Source organism: Somniosus microcephalus, chromosome 19, assembly GCF_052327205.1.
Source record: "Somniosus microcephalus isolate GS21.2 chromosome 19, FLI_Smic_1.0, whole genome shotgun sequence".
NCBI classification, from domain to species: domain Eukaryota; kingdom Metazoa; phylum Chordata; class Chondrichthyes; order Squaliformes; family Somniosidae; genus Somniosus; species Somniosus microcephalus.
In genome coordinates, this window is record NC_141005.1 from 78,737,967 (window position 1) to 78,753,138 (window position 15,172).

The following is a 15,172-nucleotide window of genomic DNA, read 5'->3' on the forward strand; positions in this document are numbered from 1 at the left end:
TTAATAGTTTTGTTTGACCCGAGGAGTGTTTCTTCTAGTGCTGAGCTGGATTAATGTTTGTACCAGCATCGGGTACAGCGCTACACCCCCCCCCCCTGGGTACAGCGCTACACCCCCCCCCCCCTGGGTACAGCGCTACACCCCCCCCCCCCCCGGGTACAGCGCTACACCCCCCCCGGGTACAGCGCTACACCCCCCCCGGGTACAGCGCTACACCCCCCCCGGGTACAGCGCTACACCCCCCCCGGGTACAGCGCTACACCCCCTCCGGGTACAGCGCTACACCCCCCCCGGGTACAGCGCTACACCCCCCCCGGGTACAGCGCTACACCCCCCCCGGGTACAGCGCTACACCCCCCCCGGGTACAGCGCTACACCCCCCCCCGGGTACAGCGCTACACCCCCCCCGGGTACAGCGCTACACCCCCCCCGGGTACAGCGCTACACCCCCCCCGGGTACAGCGCTACACCCCCCCCGGGTACAGCGCTACACCCCCCCCGGGTACAGCGCTACACCCCCCCCGGGTACAGCGCTACACCCCCCCGGGTACAGCGCTACACCCCCCCGGGTACAGCGCTACACTAAACTTCAGCTTCAGCAAGAAGTGCAGGGATAAAAATTGGCCCATAATATAATGGAAGGTTCTAGGGTAACTACGGCATAAAAGTGGATCTTCCTCATTTTTTCTCCCAGGAAATTTGGGCATAACTGATGTACACTGGTTTTATGACAAAACATCACATGGTGCGAATATCCTCGATAGTTTGCACCGCTCTGAGATAAATCCCCCAGAACCCTCTGCTGCTCATTGACGTTGCTCTGTCTGCAACTTCTACCCCCCCCGCCCCCCCCCCCCCCCCCCAAAAGTTTCACGCAAGTTCCTTCATTTATGTGAATAATGCACTGGCATAGACTGGTGCCCAAAGATTTAAGTGCAGCATGGCCCAAAGGCACCTGATATTGGTGTAACAGATTTCTGGCGCTTGATCGCAATTTTCTTTACAGTTATTTTTGTGTAATTTTTCTTCCTGTGCATAAATTTGCTGCTGCAGTTGGGTGATCCTATGACCAGTGAGCATTGGGAGTATGGCCTTGGGGTTTCTGAGCATTGGGAGGGTGGCCTGGGGGTATGTGAGCATTGGGAGGGTGGCCTGGGGGTTTGTGAGCATTGGGAGTATGGCCTGGGGGTTTGTGAGCACTGGGAGTATGGCCTGGGGGTTTGTGAGCACTGGGCGGGTGGCCTGGGGGTTTCTGAGCACTGGGAGTATGGCCTGGGGGTTTGTGAGCATTGGGAGTATGGCCTGGGGGTTCGTGAGCACTGGGAGGGTGGCCTGGGGGCATGTGAGCATTGGAAGGGTGGCCTGGGGGTATGTGAGCATTGGGAGGGTGGCCTGGGGGTTTGTGAGCATTGGGAGTATGGCCTGGGGGTTTCTGAGCATTGGGAGGGTGGCCTGGGGGTTTGTGAGCATTGGGAGTATGGCCTGGGGGTTTGTGAGCATTGGGAGGGTGGCCTGGGGGTTTGTGAGCACTGGGAGGGTGGCCTGGGGGTATGTGAGCATTGGGAGGGTGGCCTGGGGGTTTGTGAGCACTGGGAGGGTGGCCTGGGGGCATGTGAGCATTGGGAGGGTGGCCTGGGGGTATGTGAGCATTGGTAGGGTGGCCTGGGGGTTTGTGAGCATTGGGAGTATGGCCTGGGGGTTTCTGAGCATTGGGAGGGTGGCCTGGGGGTTTGTGAGCACTGGGAGGGTGGCCTGGGGGTTTCTGAGCACTGGGAGGGTGGCCTGGGGGTATGTGAGCATTGGGAGGGTGGCCTGGGAGGTTTGGAGGTTGGGGAAGTTGTTGGAAAAGCCTGAAGAAGACGGGCCTTGGGTCCTTTAAGCTGGAGAGGGATTTGAAGCATTGCCAGGGACTGAGATGGTTGGTGTTGGGTGCGTTACCAGGATCTGGTTGTATTGGGAGCATTAGCAGCCTTGTGTGGCATGGGGCCCTTAAAAATGAGGGAGAGAAGCAACTGGAGGATGTGAAGTCTCCTATCTGTGGACAGAGAGAATCAGAGGGGAGGGCAGTGCCTGGACAGCCTCTCCTGACTTCTCCCAGTTGTCCAGGGGGTTTGTTCAGAACAGGGCATGAATCTGCCCTCCTGGCTGCAGCTGGATGAAGGAGCGATTGCAAGTTTCTAACATTAATATTTACTGTGGTCCTTCCTCTCCACAGACTCTGTTAAAAAGCTTCAAGACCAGAAACATGACATGGACAGAGAGACCAAAATCCTAAACAGGAGGCTCAGGGTAGGTTGTTTCTTTACTGTGAGTTACTTGATTTGCTTTCTTTCAACATCATTGTAGCAGACTCTTTCTCGTAAATTCACTATATTTAAATCCTGGCAAAAATAAAAACGAAACACTTTATCCTTTAATTCCCTTTTTGGGATAATTCTCTGTCCGACTTTCTTCATGGTCTTCTAAATATTCCCTGGTTGACTCCCTGCCCCCATACACCATTCTGACTCATACAGCAGGTATGTTAGAAGATATAACAACAACAACAACGTGTATTTATATAGCGCCTTTAACATAGTAAAACGTCCCAAGGCGCTTCACAGGAGTGTTATAAGACAAAAAATTGACAGCGAACCACATAAAAAATTAGGGCAGGTGACCAAAAGCGAGGTAGGTTTTAAGGAGCGTCTTAAAGGAGGAAAGAGAGGCGGAGAGGTTTAGGGTGGGAGTTCCAGAGCTCCGAGCCTAGGCAGCTGAAGGCACGGCCACCAATGGTGGAGCGATTATATTCAGGGATGTTCAAGAGGGTAGAATTAGAGGAGCGCAGATATCTCTGGGGGTTGTGGGGCTGGAGGAGATTACAGAGATAGGAAGGGGCGGGACAATGGAGGGATTTGAAAACAAGGATGAGAATTTTGAAATTGAGGCGTTGCTCAACTGGGAGCCAATGTAGGTCAGCGAGCACAGGGGTGATGGTGAATGGGACTTGGTGCGAGTTAGGACACGAGCAGCCGAGTTTTGGATCACCTCAAGTTTACGTAGGGTAGAATGTGGGAGACCAGCCAGGAGTGCATTGGAATAGTCGAGCCTAGAGGTAACAAAGGCATGGATGAGGGTTTCAGCAGCAGATGAGCTGAGGCGGGGCGGAGATGGGCAATGTTATGGAGGTGGAAATAGGTGGTTTTAGTTATGCCACGGATATGTGGTCGGAAGCTCATTTCAGGGTCAACTGTGACACCAAGGTTGCGAACAGTGTGGTTCATCCAGATGCCAGGGAGAGGGATGGAGTCAGTGGCTCGGGAATGGAGTTTGTGGTGGGACCCAAAGACAATGGCTTCGGTCTTCCCAATATTTAATTGGAGAAAATTTCTGCTCATCCAGTACTGGATGTCGGACAAGCAATGTGTCAATTTAGTGACTGGAGGGGTTGAGAGAAGTGGTGCTGAGGTAGAGCTGGGTGTCGTCAGCATACATGTGGAAACTGATGCCGTGTTTTCAGATGATGTCGCCAAGATGCAACATATAAATGAGAAATAGGAGGGGCCAAGGATAGATCCTTGGGGGACCCCAGAGGTGATGATGCGGGAGCGGGAAGAGAAGCCATTGCAGGTGATTTTCTGGCTACGATTAGATAGATAAGAATGGAACCAGGCGAGTGCAGTCCCACCCAGCTGGACGATGGTGGAGAGGCGTTGGAGGAGGATGATGGAGTGGTCAACTGTGTCAGAGGCTGCAGACAGTTTGAGAAGGATGAGGAGGGATAATTTACCTTTGTCACAGTCACAAAGGATGTCATATATGAGGACAGTTTGGGGTCACTCTTTTCCTACTCCTTCCTTTAGGGAGTTTCCATCCTTTCTGGGGTAACGCCTTGATTGCAAAGCCGAGGTGGGGAGGTGCAGTCAAACAGCATACTCTATCATTGGTGGTGTGTTAATATTCGACGTTCTTTCAGTTGCTGATCTGTTGGTGTGTATTATTATACTAATTAAGGGTAAGGTACATGTAAGGATGGAACTATACTAACAATTTTGCAAAGCAATTGAGCTTTTTGTGCGCACTGACTCAAAAATGACCGTATAACTGAGAAAGCTACCAAGTACACCAAACCCTCGAGGTGTGAGACACCCACCAAAGGGCTGACTCGCACTGGTTTAAGTTTGCAAAGACTACAGTATAAATCCAGCCCAAATCTGCAGTGTTCTGAAGAGGTGCTGCCTGTCTATAGTGCCGGAAACATTTTACCCGTAACTCTGTGAAGGCTTGTGTAAACAGGAGAAAGCCTGAAAAGGATTGGTGCAATATTTTCAGCTTGGACTTTGGCGACTCTGGCGTCCCGCCCGGCGACTCTGGTGTTTCTCGCTGTGGCAAATTGTGAATATTGTTGAATAATGAGTGTGAATTGGAAGGTATGTAATGGGAAGGTCCTTTCAAGGAATGAAATGGGTTTGGGAAGCCTCAACCCAGTTCTCGTGGACTTAGGTTCACAACTCAAATTTCTCCATAATTTGGCTTAATTTAGCCATCCTGTCATTATGAAAATGCACAATGGTAGCATTTGCTTTTATTTGAAACAAAGTATTTTTTTAAAATAGGAGGAGTCAGCTGAGTGGCGGCAGTTTCAGGCCGACCTCCAGACTGCGGTTGTCATCGCAAATGATATTAAGTCTGAGGCGCAAGAGGAAATCAGCGACCTGAGACGCCGACTCCATGAGTCAGTGGAGAAAAGCGAAAAGCTCACCAAAGAGCTGGAGGAAGTGAAGACACGCAAGTACGTGGGATGTTGTGATGTGACTTGGTACGTTGTACATCAGCTCGAGCTATATCTCGAGCTAGGTGAACGCGGTGCGTCGTTCTGTGCAGTCTGACTATTTATATTGGTGCATGATACTGGAGGAGGGGACTTGGATTCCAAACAAGCGTGGGAGGGAGAGGGAGAAAGGAGGACCAAGGATAAAAAGAGGAGCCTGAGGGGGATATCTAGCTATACTAAATTTTGAGAAATCTGGTAGATGAAAACTTGTAAAAGCTGATCATTGAAGTGCAACATGGATTCAGGAAAGAGTCATTACTGACATGGTGGGCAGGAGAGTGGCTGTTGATATGTTTGGATTTTCAGAAGGTCGTTAATGAGGATTTATGCCACTGTGTAGCACCTAAAGTGACTCATGGAATGGGAAGTAAAGTTGGCGCTGAACAGAAAATTGGCTTAAACTGAAACGGGGAGACATAAATGTAAATTTTTCAGGGTGGAGAGAGATTTTGCAGACATTTAAATGCAGATCTCCTGATATTGCTCTCAGTAACTCACGATATAAATATTTATAACAACAGGAGTGTTGCACCATGGATTGCCCGGTGTATTATTCTGCTGCTAAGGTTAGCCTGCCCCCTTAAGAACAGAAATTCAAATCGCTGTAAGTAAACATAGCCTGAGGTAACACGGTTTAATTGTTTAGTCAGGGAGCTTTGTAGGTTGGGATATGCTCATCAGTTTCAGGTTGCAGCTCAGAAGTTCCCAGGTTGTTTTACATGTATAACAGATTTGTGACAATGTGAGCTACAGATTATAATGTTCAGTGAATTAATTATATCATGAGGGTGTATTGTTAGTAAAATCTACAAGTTTGCAGCTGATTTTAAATTTGCAGGCAGAACTAATAATGAGGAACAATACAAGTGGATGCAGAAGGACTTGGATCTCTGGGGTATCTGGGCATGTAGATGTAGATAAAATTCTACAATTCATTGTGGATAAACAATTAGTATTGGAGCAAGGATCCAAAAGTGGAGCAGTGACACAGGGTCCCGATTAGGAAATGGGTCCAGATAAATCTATGAAACAGTCAGCCCAGTGTTTGGCTGCAATGTTAAAAACAGTAATACAGAACAAATCAAAAGCAGCTATTGACATGAATCAGTCATTCAGGAAAGAAAGACTTATGAAATAATACTGAGCAGCTTGCGGGTGGCGCTGTCCAGGGAGAGTATAAATACTCGGGCACGGGCCCAGCTTGCGCAGGACATTCTTAGCAGGAACTAGTGAAGGACACAACTAGACCTCCATGTTGTAAAACAGTTGATTAAAGCTTTGTTTAACGCTTAGACCGAGTGCCTAGTAGTTTTCTTACGTCAGTTATATTGTTGTATAAAGTGCTGGTCAGATTCTGGTGAAGTGTTCAGTTCTAGTCAGCTAGTCACAGGAAGAAATGTATTACCTGGGAGGGGACCCTCTTGGGTAATAAGCTCCTTCCCATGAGAGAAATAAACAATGATTATAAAAGCTTCTATAGGTATGTAAAAAGAAGAGATTAGCGAAAGTAAACGTGAGTCCTTTACAGGCAGAGACAGGAGAAATTATAATGGGGAATAAGGAAATAGCAGAGACGTTAAACAAATACTTTGTATTTGTCTTCACGGTATAACACAAAAAACATTCTGGAAATAATGGGGAACCAAGGGTCTAGTGGGAATGAGGATCTTAAAGAAATTCGTATTAGTAAAGCAATAGTTACTGGAGAAATTAATGGGACTAAAAGCCGAGAATCCCCTGGACCTGATGGCCTACATCCTAGGGTTTTAAAAGAGATGGCTACAGAGATAGCGGATGCATTGGTTTTGATCTTCCAGAATTTCCTGGATTTTAGAATGGTCTCTGTGGATTGGAAGGCAGCAAATGTAACCCCGCTGTTCCAGAAAGGAGGGAGAGAGTAAACAGGGAACTATACACCAGTTAGCTTGACATCTTGGCCCCCTCCTATTTCTCAGCTACATGTTGCCCCTTGGCGACATCATCCGAAAACACAGCGTCACTTTCCACACGTACGCTGATGACACCCAGCTCTACCTCACCACCACGTCTCTCAACCACTCTACAGTGTCTCAATTGTCAGACTGCTTGTCCGACATCAGTTCTGGATGAGCAGAAATTTTCTCCAATTAAATATTGGGACGACCAAAACCATTGTTTTCAGTCCCCGCCACAAACTCCGTTCCCGAGCCACCGACTCCACCCCTCTCCCTAACATCTGTCTGAGGATGAACCACACTGTTCGCAAACTTGGTGTCATATTTGACCCTGAAATGAGCTTCCGACCACATATCCGCAGCATAACTAAGACTGCCTACTTCCACCTCCGTAATATCGCCCGTCTCCGTCCTTGCCTCAGCTCATCCGCTGCTGAAACCCTCATCCATGCCTTTGTTACTTGACTATTCCAATGCACTCCTGGCTGGCCTCCCACATTCTACCCTCCATAAACTTGAGGTGATCCAAAACTCAGCTGTCCGTGTCCTAACTCGCATCAAGTCCCGTTCGTCCATCACCCCTGTGCTCGCTGACCTACATTGGCTCCCAGTTAAGCAACGCCTCGATTTCAAAATTCTCATCCTTGTTTTCAAATCCCTCCATGGCCTCGCCCCTCCCTATCTCCGTAATCTCCTTCAGCCCCACAACCCCCCCCAGAGATATCTCCGCTTCTCTAATTCTGCCCTCTTGAGCATCCCTGATTATAATCGCTCAACCATTGATGGCCATGCCTTCTGCTGCCTAGGCCCTAAGCTCTGGAATTCCCGGCTTAAACACCTCTGTCTCTCTACCTCTCTCTCCTCCTTTAAGATGCTCCTTAAAATCTACCTCTTTGACCAAGCTTTTGGTCACTTGCCCTAATTTCTCCTTATGTGGCTCGGTGTAAGTGCCTTGGGACGTTTTACTACCTTAAAGGCGCTATAAAAATACAAGTTGTCGTTGTTGTATCAGTAGTAGGTAAATGCTAGAATCTATTATTAGGGACGTGGTAATGGCACTTAAAAAATCCTAACATGATTGGGCAGTGTCAACACAGATTTATGAAAGGGAAATCGTGTTTGCCAAATCTGTTAGAGTTTTTTGAGGTTGTAGCTAGCAGGGTAATAAGGGGGAACCAGTGGTTGTAGTATATTTGGATTTTCAAAAAGCATTCGATAAAGTGTCACTTAAAAGGTTATTACACAAAATTAGAGCTCATGGGATTGGGGGTAATATATTAGCATGGATTGAGGATTGGTTAACGGACAGAAAACAGAGAGTAGGAGTTGGCAGGCTGTAACTAGTGGGGTACTACAAGGATCAGTGCTTGGGCCTCAGCCACTTACAATCTATATCGATGACTTCTATATCGATGACTTAGATATCTGAGGGGACCGAGTGTAATGTATCCAAGTTTGCTGACGATACAAAGCTAGGTGGGACAGTAAGTTGTGAGGAGGACGCAAAGAGTCTGCAAAGGGATATACAGGAAACTCTTTGGTATCCGGCACCTACGGGACCGGGATGGTGTCGGTTGATTAAAAATTCTGGATAACGAAGAAGGGACCTGGAGTGACAATGGCCCAAGGTACGAGAGCCCCGTAGCATAGCCACAAGTGCTGGAGCCCCGTTACACGGCCAAAAGTGCCGGAGCCCCGATCACACGGCCACAAGTGCCGGAGCCCCGATCACACAGCGGTGCCGGAGCCCCGCAACGCGGCCACAAGTGCCGGAGCCCCGTAACGCGGCCACAGGTGCCGGAGCCCCGTAACGCGGCCACAAGTACCGGAGCCCCGTAACGCGGCCACAAGTACCGGAGCCCCGTAACGCGGCCACAAGTACCGGAGCCCCGTAACGCGGCCACAAGTGCCGGAGCCCCGTAACGCGGCCACAAGTGCCGGAGCCCCGTAACGCGGCCACAAGTGCCGGAGCCCCGTAACGCGGCCACAAGTGCCGGAGCCCCGTAACGCGGCCACAAATGCCGGAGCCCCGATCACACGGCCACAAGTGCCGGAGCCCCGATCACACAGCGGTGCCGGAGCCCCGTAACGCGGCCACAAGTGCCGTAGCCCCGTAACGCGGCCACAAGTGCCGGAGCCCCGTAACGCGGCCACAAGTGCCGGAGCCCCGTAACGCGGCCACAAGTGCCGGAGCCCCGTAACGCGGCCACAAATGCCGGAGCCCCGATCACACGGCCACAAGTGCCGGAGCCCCGATCACACAGCGGTGCCGTAGCCCCGTAACGCGGCCACAAGTGCCGTAGCCCCGTAACGCGGCCACAGGTGCCGGAGCCCCGTAGCGCGGCCACAGGTGCCGGAGCCCCGTAGCGCGGCCACAAGTGCCGGAGCCCCGTAACGCGGCCACAAGTGCCGGAGCCCCGTAACGCGGCCACAAGTGCCGGAGCCCCGTAACGCGGCCACAGGTGCCGGAGCCCCGTAACGCGGCCACAGGTGCCGGAGCCCCGTAACGCGGCCACAGGTGCCGGAGCCCCGTAACGCGGCCACAGGTGCCGGAGCCCCGTAACGCGGCCACAGGTGCCGGAGCCCCGTAACGCGGCCACAGGTGCCGGAGCCCCGTAACGCGGCCACAGGTGCCGGAGCCCCGTAACGCGGCCACAAGTGCAGGGGACCCGGTCACACGGCAAAAGGTACGAGAACCCCGGTTACATGGCCGCAAATATACAGTATACGGAAGCCTCAAAACCTACTCCTGAATTTTGCCGGTTATTAGATAATTCCGGATAATTAGGTGCCGTTTAAACGAGTTTCCTGTAGACAGGTTAAGTGAGTGGGCAAGAATGTGGCAGATGGAATATAATGCGGAGAAATGTGAATTTATCCACTTTGGTGGGGAAAAAATAGAAAAGCAGAATATTTTTAAATGGTGAGAGATTGGGAAATGTTGGTATTCAGAGGGACCTGGTTATCCTTATACATGAATCACAAAGTTGACATGCCGGTACAGCAAGCAAATAGGAAAGCAAATGGTATGTTAGCCTTTATTACAAGAGGATTTGAGTATAAGAGTAAAGATGTCTTACTGCCATTATACAGGGCCCTTGTGAGACCACACCTGGAGTATTGTCTACAGTTTTGGTCTCCTTACCTAAGGAAAGATATACTTGCCATAGATGGAGTGCAGTGAAAGTTCACTAGACTGATTCCTGGGATGGGGGGATTGTCCTTTGAGGAGAGATTGAGTAGACTCAGCCTATATTCCCTAGAGTTTAGAAGAATGAGAGGTGATCTCATTGAAACAGAACATCCTTAAGGGACTTGACAGGGTTGATGCAGGGAGGATGTTTCCCCTGGCTGGGGAGTCTAGAACCAGGGGTCATAGTCTCAGAATAAGGGTTACTGAGATGAGGAGAAATTTCTTCACTCAAAGGGTTGTGAATCTTTGGAATTCTCTACCCCAGAGAGCTGTGGAAGCTCAGTCGTTGAGTATATTCAAGGTCAGAGATCGATAGATTTTTGGTTACTAAGGGAATCAAGGGATATGGGAATAGTGTGGGGAAGTAGAATTGAGGTAGAAGATCAAACATTCTTATTGAATGGGCCGAGTGGCCTACTCCTGCTCCTATTTCTTATGTTCTTGTCTATCTCTAGTGGGCTGGACATGGTGTCTGTGTGGCAGATGAATGTACTACAGAAAGTAAATAGAATAGAGCACAGTAGGGGTCAGAAGAAATATTTCAAGGATAACTAAATGCGAGGACTTAAGCCATTCAAGAGTAATTGCAGAGTCTGGGAATCTCCCATGAAGTGTGGTATCACATGCAAACAGCAGGTGAAAAGTGTCCTCATTGAAAAGTCAACCAGCGGGTGGCCAAAGGATGAGTGAGACATTTGGCCATTCATGTGTATCATGCATTGAGTTATGAAGCCACCCCAGCGCGCCATGATTCTTTCTTATGTCTGTATGCCATGGTCATCTTAGTTTCAGTATGACATGTTTATTACTGTATAGACGAAAGAAACCAAAGTGATGCTGAGTGTCGGGAATTTAAGTTTCAGGAAGTTGAGCTTGGTTACATTGAAAAAGATACTTTGAGATGACGACTGAATTAAACTTTCCAAGAGTTTGAATGGAATTGACAAAGCTGATCCAGGAGAATTGACCACTGTGGCGAAGGCCTAAGATACCATGAGATTCAAATTTTGAATGTGAAGAATTTAGGAGTGAGAAACAAAGTTATGTGGAACCTTTTCACCTAACACAATGAGAAAAGGCCATTCAAACAGACAGTGTAAATCGATTCAAGAGTAATTGGAAGTGGTTCTGGAGAGAGAGCAGATTGAAGAATATGATGAGACGGAGGGAGGTGGGGTTTGCTTATGAAAAAAGGTTCATTAAGCCTAATGGCCTTTTCATTTTGGCGAGTCTTATGGTTTTTTGTATTTCTGGGGATCCCTGTATCACTGTTCTTGGTGTGTCTCAGTTGGTAGCACTCTCGTCTCTGAGTCAGAAGGTTGTGGGTTCAAGTCCCACTCCAGGGACATGAGCACATAAAGGTTGACACTCCAGTGCAGTGCTGAGGGAGTGCTGCACTGTTGGAGATGCCGTATTTCGGATGAGACGTTAAACCGAGGCCCTGTCTGGTCTCTCAGGTGGACGTAAAAGATCCCAAGGCACTATTTCGAAGAAGAGCAGGGGAGTTCTCCCCGGTGTCCTGGCCAATATTTATCCCTCCTCAACATAACAAAAACAGATTACCTGGTCATTATCACATTGCTGTTTGTGGGAGCTTGCTGTGCGCAAATTGGCTGCTGCGTTTCCCACATTACAACAGTGACTACACTTCAAAAGTACTTAATTGGCTGTAAAGCGCTTTGCGACATCCGGTGGTCGTGAAAGGCGCTATATAAATGCAAGCCTTTTTTAAAAAGTGGGTGAGCCACAGCTGAGAAATCTGCATTATGACTAGCCACCAAGAGGTGCATCTAGAGAGACCAGGGGAATAGCCTGGTTTCTACTCCTTGCTTCCATGCTATAATACAGCTGAGACCAGTAACAGTAACTCAGGTTCATTACGTGTAAATTCTGCCATAAGAATTTTCTTTCCAGCTTTAATGTGTACAACATGACCCTAGCCATAATTGAGTATAATGGAGTTTGTTCTGAGATGTCTGTGCTTGATAAGCTGCAAGATTTTTTATCAACATAATCGTATCATTAATTTTGATCTTTAGGCAGGATGAAGAGCGGGGACGTATGTACAATTACATGAACGCTGTAGAGCGAGATCTGGCTGCTTTAAGACAAGGTATGGGTCTGAGTCGCAGATCGTCCACCTCCTCTGAACCATCCCCAACAGTCAAAACGCTAATTAAATCCTTCGACAGTGCTTCCCAAGGTAACAGTGACATTCTTCTACTTGAAATTAATTTGATATTTTAAAACGTCTATAAATTCAAAGGAAACCAAATTTCTTGGTCAGTTCAGATGGGGGTCCATTTATCTGAGACATTGTTTTGAGCATCTACATCCCCCTTGAAATATTCAGCACTGTATTTCGACACACTATTTTCTTGTACAGATTGGCTAAAGCTGTGCGGCATTGGCTGCAGCACTTTAAATGGGGCCTTTGTAATTGTCAACAAGTCTCTTTGACTTTTTGGAAACTTGCTTCTTTTCAATAATCTAGTTTCCTCCCTCTCCTTGTGAGAATAAACATAGCTTATAAGTTCAACTGTCTGTACAGCAGTGCACACAGTGTCCATAATAAAACAGGGGAGCTGGAGGCAATCATGCGTTGCGAGGAACCAGACATAGTGGGGATTACTAAGACATGGCTACAGAAAAATCAGGACTGGGAATTAAACATTGCAGGGTATAACATATTTAGAAAAGATAGGGAGGGAAAAAGGGGAGGTTGGAGTAGCTGTACTTATTAGGGATAACATAATGGCAGTAGAAAAAAAGTGACGCAGATATCAGCAAGACAAAAATAGAATCCATATGGATAGAGATAAAAGATAATAAAGGATCAATCACACTAATAGGCGTAGTCTAGAGACCACCTAATAGTGGAAGGGAGGTGGAGGAAGAAATATGCAGACAAATTAGGGAAATTAGTAAAAAAAAACATAGAATAATAATCATGGGGGATTTCAACTACCCCGACATTAATTGGACAGAAGAGGTAGGTAAAGGGGAGAAGGGAATGAAGTTCCCACAATGTGTACAGGACTTCTTTCTAATCCAATATGTAAAAAACCCAACAAGGGAGGATTCGATATTGGATCTAATAATGGGGAATGAACCCCAGAGCAGATAAGAGAAGTAAAAGTAGGGAAACATATAGGCAATAGTGACCATAATATAATACGCTTTAAGATGATAATTGAGAAGGACATAAATGACGAAAACCAGGTTAATAGATTGGAGAAAAACTGATCTTGAGAGGCTGAGAATAGAACTTGGGGCGGGGGGGAATGGGCAACAATATTGGCAAACAACGATGTAGAACAGCAATGGGAAATATTTAAAACGGTGTTCAACAGAGTGCAGGGAAAATATATTCTGCTAAAAGAAAAGAACAAACTAAACAATAATGAGACTGCATGGATGAATAAAACCATAAAGGAACAATTGAGGGTAAGGGAAGAGGCATACATTAAGTACATAGACAGCAGGGGAGTGCATGATAAGGGAGAATATGAAAAGATTAGGAGCGAAGTCAAAAAAACAGGGAGGCAAAGAGGAACTATGAAATTAAATTATTAAGGAACATAAAACAAAATAGTAAAATATTTTATAGGCACATCAATAAAAAAAAGGAAGGAAGGTTGGGATGGGAATAATGCCATTAAGGGATAGACAGGATAATACCACAGGTAACGATAGGGAGATGGCAGAAATATTAAATAATTATTTTGCTTCAGTATTTACCAGGGAGATAGAACAGGTGGACATGACATTGGATGATGAGATAAGTTCATTTAAAATTTTTTTTTAAAGGGGGATATATTAACTAATCAAACTCAAAGAGGATAAAACCCCTGCTCCGGATGGATTGCATCCGCGCATTTTAACATAAGAACATAAGAAATAGGAGCAGGAGTAGGCCAATCGGCCCCTCGAGCCTGCTCCACCATTCAATAAGATCATGGCTGATCTGATCCTAACCTCAAATCTACTATCACTCTGCATCCACCCGAACCCATGTGATCTCCCGGGAGAGGCGAAAAACCAGATAAAAAAACACTGGCCAATTTGGGAGAAAAAATCTGGGAAATTCCTCTCCGACCCATCTAGGCGATCGAAACTCGTCCAGGAGATCACTCTGTCCCTATATTTTCTACAGTACTTACCTTCTGTAAAGGCAATCTCCACCCCAGCCAAGAACAGGAATAAAACCATCTCCTGAAATTTAACACAGAATTAGAACACAAGAAGTAGAATCTAGGCAAGAGATAGCAGAGGCATTATTATGCATATTTAATAATTCATTAGAAAAAGGTGTAGTGCCAGAAGACTGGCGGATAGCTAATGTTAAACCAATATTTAAGAAGGGGGATAGAACATGTCCAGGGAATTATAGACCAGCTTAACATCGGTGGTGGGAAAAATAATGGAATCCCTACTAAAGGAGAAAATAGAAGAACATCTGGAAACAAAAATATAATAATGAATAGTCATCATGGATTTCAAAAGGGGAAGTCTTGCTTGACCAACCTTATTGAATTTTTTGAAGAGGTAACAGGGAGAGTAGACAAGGGTAATGCAGTAGATGTAATTTATCTGGATTTTCAAAAGGCCTTTGATAAGGGTATGCATATCAGGAAAGGATGAACAGGCTGGGTCTCTTTTCTCCTGAAAAAAAGAAGGCTGAGGGGTGACCTAATAGAGGTCTTTTAAAATTATGAAAGGTTCTGATAGTGTGGATACAGAGAGAATGTTTCCACTTGTGGGGAAGAGCATAACTAGAGGTCATCAATATAAGATAGTCACCAAGAAATCCAATAGGGAATTCAGAAGAAACTTCTTCACCCAAAGATTGGTAAGAATGTGGAACTCACTACCACAGGGAGTGGTTGAAGCGAATAGTATCGATGCATTTAAGGGGAGGCTAGACAAACATATGAGGGAGAAAGGAATAGAGGGTTATGCTGATAGAGTTAGATGAGGAAAGACGGGAGGAGGCTCGAGTGGAGCATAAACGCCGGCATGGACTGGTTGGGCCGAATGGCCTGTTTCTGTGCTGTATATCCTCTGTAATCTCCCTGATGGCATGTTTGAGATTGACAACTTGCCACGTGGGGAGCCAGTGCACTTTCAGCATTCACTTCGGAAAAACTTACTTGGGGCAGCCCATAAAGGAAAGGATACACAGGCTGGGAAACGTAAAGTTGTACTAAACTGTTAGTTGTGCGAAGCCAC

The 15,172-nt window shown here is 47.1% G+C and overlaps 1 protein-coding gene across 8 annotated transcripts in view; it reads left to right on the forward strand.

Moving 5' to 3' along the window:
• Positions 1-15,172, forward strand: part of specc1la (sperm antigen with calponin homology and coiled-coil domains 1-like a) — a 285,961-nt gene that overhangs the window by 23,913 nt on the left and 246,876 nt on the right. For 4 of the 8 annotated variants that reach the window (XM_085962090.1, XM_085962091.1, XM_085962098.1 and 1 more), the window contains exons 3-5: positions 2,216-2,289; positions 4,596-4,798; positions 11,980-12,143. In XM_085962090.1, the coding sequence (XP_085818216.1) occupies positions 2,216-2,289; positions 4,596-4,798; positions 11,980-12,143 (441 nt within the window). The remainder of the gene's footprint in view (positions 1-2,215; positions 2,290-4,595; positions 4,799-11,979; positions 12,144-15,172) is intronic. The other 4 variants (XM_085962092.1, XM_085962093.1, XM_085962094.1 and 1 more) reach the window with 3 other exon arrangements.